The sequence below is a fragment of the Penaeus vannamei genome, chromosome 22, assembly GCF_042767895.1.
Source record: "Penaeus vannamei isolate JL-2024 chromosome 22, ASM4276789v1, whole genome shotgun sequence".
Taxonomy (NCBI): domain Eukaryota; kingdom Metazoa; phylum Arthropoda; class Malacostraca; order Decapoda; family Penaeidae; genus Penaeus; species Penaeus vannamei.
Genome location: NC_091570.1, coordinates 40,053,140 through 40,060,639, shown reverse-complemented (window position 1 = coordinate 40,060,639; position 7,500 = coordinate 40,053,140). Strand labels below are relative to the sequence as shown.

General features: G+C 39.7%; 1 protein-coding gene across 5 annotated transcripts in view; it reads left to right on the top strand.

Annotated features, from left to right (window-relative positions):
* The window catches only part of LOC113820880 (uncharacterized), a 23,817-nt gene that overhangs the window by 5,147 nt on the left and 11,170 nt on the right, over positions 1-7,500 (top strand). For all 5 annotated transcript variants that reach the window (XM_070136989.1, XM_070136988.1, XM_070136986.1 and 2 more), the window contains exon 2: positions 6,390-7,250. In XM_070136989.1, the coding sequence (XP_069993090.1) occupies positions 6,553-7,250 (698 nt within the window). In that variant the 5' untranslated portion in view covers positions 6,390-6,552. The remainder of the gene's footprint in view (positions 1-6,389; positions 7,251-7,500) is intronic.

Below are 7,500 nucleotides of genomic sequence, written 5' to 3'. Positions count from 1 at the left end.
TTCAGGGGGAGGATGAGGAGGAAGGCTTCGTGGCGAGGATGAGGAGGAAGGCTTCAGGGGGAGGAGGAGGAGGAAGGCTTCAGGGGGAGGATGAGGAGGAAGGCTTCGTGGGGAGGAGGAGGAGGAAGGCTTCGGGCGGAGGATGAGGAGGAAGGCTAGGTGGGGAGGGGGAGGAGGAAGGCCGCAGGGGGAGGAGGAGGAGGAAGGCCCGGGGGGGAGGAGGAGGAGGAAGGCTTCGTGGGGAGGATGAGGAGGAAGGCCGCAGGGGGAGAATGAGGAGGAAGGCTTCATGGGGAGAATGAGGAGGAAGGCTTCAGGGGGAGGATGAGGAGGAAGGCTTCAGGGGGAGGATGAGGAGGAAGGCTTCGTGGGGAGGATGAGGAGGAAGGCTTCAGGGGGAGGATGAGGAGGAAGGCTTCAGGGGGAGGATGAGGAGGAAGGCTTCAGGGGGAGGATGAGGAGGAAGGCTTCGGGAAGAGGATGAGGAGGAAGGCTTCAGGGGGAGGATGAGGAGGAAGGCTTCAGGGGGAGGATGAGGAGGAAGGCTTCGTGGGGAGGATGAGGATGAAGGCTTCAGGGGGAGGATGAGGAGGAAGGCTTCAGGGGGAGGATGAGGAGGAAGGCTTCAGGGGGAGAATGAGGAGGAAGGCTTCAGGGGGAGGATGAGGAGGAAGGCTTCAGGGGGAGGATGAGGAGGAAGGCTTCAAGGGGAGGATGAGGAGGAAGGCTTCAGGGGGAGGATGAGGAGGAAGGCTTCAGGGGGAGGATGAGGAGGAAGGCTTCGTGGGGAGGATGAGGAGGAAGGCTTCAGGGGGAGGAGGAGGAGGAAGACTTCAGGGGGAGGATGAGGACGCAGGCTTCATGGGGAGGATGAGGAGGAAGGCTTCAGGGGGAGGAGGAGGAGGAAGGCTTCGTGGGGAGGATGAGGAGGAAGACTTCAGGGGGAGGATGAGGAGGAAGGCTTCAGGGGGAGGATGAGGAGGAAGGCTGAATGGGGAGGATGAGGAGGAAGGCTACAGGGGGAGGAGGAGGAGGAAGGCTTCGTGGGGAGGATGAGGAGGAAGGCTTCGTGGGGAGGAGGAGGAGGAAGGCTTCAGGGGGAGGATGAGGAGGAAGGCTTCAGGGGGAGGATGAGGAGGAAGGCTTCGTGGGGAGGATGAGGAGGAAGGCTTCAGGGGGAGAATGAGGAGGAAGACTCCAGGGGGAGGATGAGGAGGAAGGCTTCAGGGGGAGGATGAGGAGGAAGGCTTCGGGGGGAGGATGAGGAGGAAGGCTTCATGGGGAGGATGAGGAGGAAGGCTTCAGGGGGAGGATGAGGAGGAAGGCTTCAGGGGGAGGATGAGGAGGAAGACTTCAGGGGGAGGATGAGGAGGAAGGCTTCGTGGGGAGGATGAGGAGGAGGGATGGAGGGGGAGAAAGAGGGGGAGGGGGTCAGGGGGAGGAAGAGGAGGAAGGTTACAGGGGGAGAATGAGGAGGAAGGCTTCGTGGGGAGGGTGAGGAGAAAGACTTCAGGGGGAGGAGGAGGAGGAAGGCTTCAGGGGGAGGATGAGGAGGAAGGCTTCGTGGGGAGGATGAGGAGGAAGGCTTCGTGGGGAGGATGAGGAGGAAGGCTTCGTGGGGAGGATGAGGAGGAAGGCTTCAGGGGGAGGATGAGGAGGAAGGCTTCAGGGGGAGGATGAGCAGGAAGGCTTCAGGGGGAGGATGAGGAGGAAGGCTTCAGGCGGAGGATGAGGAGTAAGGGTTCGTGGGGAGGATGAGGAGGAAGACTTCAGGTGGGGGATGAGGAGCAAGGCTTCAGGGGGAGGATGAGGAGGAAGGCTTCAGGGGGAGGAGGAGGAGGAAGGCTTCAGGGCGAGGAGGAAGAGGAAGGCTTCGTGGGGAGGATGAGGAGGAAGGCTTGAGGGGGAGGATGAGGAGGAAGGCTTCAGGGGGAGGATGAGGAGGAAGGCTTCAGGGGGAGGATGAGGAGGAAGGCTTCAGGGGGAGGATGAGGAGGAAGGCTTCGTGGGGAGGAGGAGGAGGAAGGCTTCGTGGGGAGGATGAGGAGGAAGGCTTCAGGGGGAGGAGCGTTAAGTTTGATAGAGTTATGAGGAGAATGGAGAGCATTTTTTCTTTCTTTCTTTCTTTCATTTATCCAATGGATTATAATCTAAGTCATAAGCAATTCACTTCCAATTTTCTTATGCATGTCGATCTGATATATTTCTTTCCTTTTATTTTTCCTCTTTCTTGTAACGTTAAGGGAAATCAGGATTGATACCAAATCCTCTTTGGGGATCGAGTCGCGAGAATGATGAGGCAGTGTCGGGTATGTTGTGGGCAAAGCTTCTCGTGGTGTTGGACAGGAAGCGCTGGCCGAAGGAGGTGTGTTGTCTCTGTAACAGTGTGCGTGCGTGTGTGTGTGTGTGTGTACATGTAACTATCATTATTATTATCATCCTTATCATTATCAATATCATTATCATTGTTATCATTATTAGCATTAGTACTAGTAGTAGTAGTAGTACTAATGATAATTGCAGTAGTAGTGATAGATAACTCGAGGTAATATTATCATCGATATTATTATATCAAGCATTCCTATTATAGTAATATCATTAATTATCATTATCATTATCACTGTCTTTATCATTATTTTCATTATTATCATCGTCATTATTATTTTCTTGATCATGATAGTTATTATTGATATTGTTTTCACCAGTGTCCTCACTATCATTACTATCAGTATTATCATTGTTACTGTTATTATTGTTATCATTATTGTTTTTATCATTATCATTATTACTATTATTATTTTCATTATTGTCATTATTACTGTCGTTGTTATCATCATCGTTATTTTTATTGCCATTATCATAATCATTATTATCCTTGCCGTTATTAACACATTGTCATTGTTTCTTTTCTTCCTATTGTCATCGTAATTATCATTATTATTGCTATTATCATTACTATCAGTATTATCATAATTATGATTATTATGATTATTATTATTGTTAACAAACTTATCATTATTATCATCATTGTTATTATTATTATTATTATTATTATCATTACTTTTACTGTTATTATAATTCTTAACATTATTATGATTACCATTATCATCATCATCTTAATTATTATCATTATTTTTTTATTATTATTCATATTTTAATTATTATCATTATTGCTGTTACTATTAACATTATTATCATTTCTATTGTTTTTTTATTATTGTCATCATCAGCATCATCACCAATATCATTATTGTTTCACTATCATTATTAGTATTATTATCATTATCATTATCATCATTTTCATTGTTTTTGTATTATTACTATTTTTATTACTATTATCAATATCTTTTTATTATCATCATTATCATTATTTCATTTTCATTACCATTAATGCCATTGCTGATGCTGTTTTGTTATTGTTATTATCGTCAAAATTATTATCATTATGATCATTATCATTATTATTGCTATTATTACGATTGTTATTATCATTATCATTTTTTAATTAAATTATCGTTATTGTCATCATTATTATCATTAGTGTAACTACTCATTATTATTGTTATTATCATCCTGCTACCACTACTGTTTTTGTTATCATCATTGTCAGTATTATCGTTATCATCGTTGTTACTATTATTAGTATTATCATTTCTATCGTTACTGTTATCATTGTTATTATTGTTATTGTTATTATCATTATCAATTTGTCACCAGTATCACTACAACTATTTTTACTACTATCATTCTCATTATCTCTATCATCTTTATTGATATTACTACCATTACTCTCATTATTTGCTTTCTCATGTTTATAATGATATCATTATTGTTATTATTATTATTGTTATTATTATTATTATTATTATTATTATCATTATTATCATGATTATTATTATAATTATTATTATATTATTATTATTATTATTATTATTATTATTATTATTATTATTATTATTATTATTGTTATTATTATCATCATTATTATTGTTATTATTATTGTTATTATTATTATTATTATTATTATTATTATTATTATCATTATTATTATTATCATCATCATTATTATTGTTATTATTATTATTATTATCATCATCATTATTATTATTATTATTATTATTATTATTATTATTATTATTATTATTATTATTATTATTATTATTATTATCATTACTGTTACTATTATTGTTGTTATCATTCGTGTCATCATTATCACATGAAACATTATCATCATAGATACTACCATTATTGGTTATCATTTCCTTTGATATTTTCACGACAATAAACACCTTTAGGGTTAGAAGTTATTACTATTGCCATTATTTTTTATAATAATCATTATCATTATTGTTATTATCATCATCATTATTATTATTATTATATTTTTTCTTATTATTATTATTATCATTATTACTATCATTATCATTATTTCTATTATCGTTATCATCAGTCTCATCATTATCAATATTGCTATCATTATTATAACTATCCTGATAACTTTCATTATCATTATCATTATTATTATTATTATCACTATTACCGTCGTCATTATTGTTATCATTGTTATTATCATTATCATTATCATTACCATTATCATTCTTATAATCATTCTGATTGTTTTATCATTATCATCATTCTGATTGGTTTATCATTACTACAGCTACTACTATAATCATCATTATCATGATTCCGTTTACCATTATGATTCCTATCATACATACACTATCATTATTATAATTATTATCACTATCATTGTTGTTCTCAATATCATTACTGTTATCATTATCATTAGTGTTATTATTATCATTATTATTATTTTTATTATTATTATTGTCGTTGTTATTATTATTATCATTATTATTATTATCATTATCATTATTATTATTGTTTTTGTTTTTTGTTGTTATCCTTTTTATCATCATCATCATCACTATTATTATCCTGATTTTATCATCATTATCATTATTGTTATTATCATCATCATTGCTATCTGTTATCTTTATGGCCATAATCATCATTATCATCATTGCTGTCGTTGACGGATTCGTTATTGTTGTGGCTATTGCTTTTTATATCGTTATTATTATCATTATTATTATTACTTTTATTTTCATTTGTTATCATTATTATTATTAACATCATCATCTTTGTTATTACTATTATTGTTATTATCATTAGTAGCAGTAGTAGTAATGATAATATTATCATTATTATTATCATTGTTAGTATCAATGTCATTATCATTATCATTATTGCTATTGTTATCATTATTAACATTATCATCATTATCAGTGTCATCATTATCATTATTACCATTATTACATTCATTACTATTTTCAATATTGTTATTATTATTATTATCCTCATTGTTATCATTTTTATTCATCATTAATGTTATCATTATTGTTATCATGATTTTTATTATGATCATTGTTTTTCTATCATTATTATTATCATTACAATGATGATTATCATCATCAGCAATATCAGCATTAGTAATGGCAGTGATAAATCTAAATGTGTATGCGTGCACGTGTTTGTGCACAAAGGTAAGCGCATTAGCGTGTGCGTGTATGTGCGTGTTTATGTGCGTGTGTGTACCTATCCCTCCACCCCCATACCTCCCGCACCGACCCTCAACGGTGTGTCAGAGAGCAAGGTATACACGTCCTTAAGTACTTATATAGACCTTGGCTGAGAGGTCCCAGCGGCGCGGACAGCGGAAAATGTCTCGATTCCCCGACTTTCTGTCTAAAATCTGGGTCTTAGATATTCCATTTTTATGACGAAAGCCAATGTGTGAGTGAACTGGGTGGTAATGTTTTTTTTTTTTTTCACGATCTGTGAGAGCCTAGAATAAACACGCTTGGAAATTGTCGAAGACATGTTAGATCACGTTGAGGAAAAGAATTCAAAGTGTCAGCATACATAGATACATACATACATACATATATATATATATATATATATATATATATATATATATATATATATATATATATATATATATATATACGTATATATATATATATATATATATATATATATATATATATATATATATATATATATATATATATACGTATATATATATATATATATATATATATATATATATATATATATATATATATATATATATATATATATACATATATATATATATATATATATATATATATATATATATATATATATATATATATATATATATATATATATACATTTATACACAGACATAAATCGACAGACAGACAGATAGATATGTTATGCGTGTACATGACATAAAATACATGTATTATGTATGTCATTACATGGATATCGACGTCGCATTCTAATCCCGGTGAATTTAACTAAAATAGTCCTAACGCATCACCTCTTCCCAACAGAGCCAGTGATAGCCATGCATGAACTCACTAGCGCAGTGAAAATGTCGGTCGGACGAATTCAAGCGAGCGAAGCATGAGGCAAAAACCGGCGCCGAAGTGAGGCTCCGTGACTGCTCGCCAGAGTGCCTAAAACCGTGCGTGAAAAATCGTGTTGGATAACATTATGGGCAAGAAATCCAGCAGCCAGCACAGCAATACCGCAGACCGAGGCAGCCACACCTCCTCCTCCTCCTCCTCCCACAGCCACTGCAGGTCCGGCCAGCCGCAGGCCACGAAGAGGCGCCGCGGGGAGCCGAGCCTGAGCCAGGACACGACCACGATGACGTCCACGAAGACGCTGACGATACTGACGCCCGTGGAGGGCCTGGAGGCCGGCGGGGAGATGCTGCGGCTCGCCCCCGTCGACGTCAAGCAGGAAGAGGACGCGGAGCTCCACCTGTTCGCGAACCACCTCACCAGCGGCAAAAATATCACCTCCCGCCCCTCCGCGACGGCGTCGGGCATGTCGCCGCCGCCGCCGCCGCCGCCGCCGCACTCGTCCTCAGCCTCGGCGTCCTCCTCGGGCAGCGGAAACAACCTCGCCATCCCCATCTCCCTCAGCTCGACCTCAGCCTCCTGCTTCGCGTCGGTGTTCTCGTCCTCGCCCACCTCGTGCTCCCCGCCTCCCTCCGCGGGCGCTGCGCCCCCTCCCCCGCCGCCCTCGCAGCAGTCCTCCATCGCCTCCCTCTTCTCCGATCCCCCGACGTCGGGCGCGTCCTCCACCGCCGCCAGCTACGCCGCCGGGGACGCCCCAGCGCTCACGCAGATCGGCGGGAAGCAGCGCTGCCACGCCAACGCACGCGAGCGGGACCGCACACATAGGTCAGTACCTGGGCTGCGCGGCCCTTCCGCTGCGCTTATTTTGCTGGCGTTGTATTATTATCAATAATGCTGGTGGCAGATTGTTTACCAACAGTGACATTAGTGATCGCTTTTGTATTGAGGTTGGTGTTAACGCTGGCATTCAAGTCAATGTTAACGTTAGCATTAAACTCAATGCTATGTTGGTGTTGAATCAATTGCTGGTAGGAATGATAATGCTTATGATAGTAGCACTGCTATCTTTATTCTT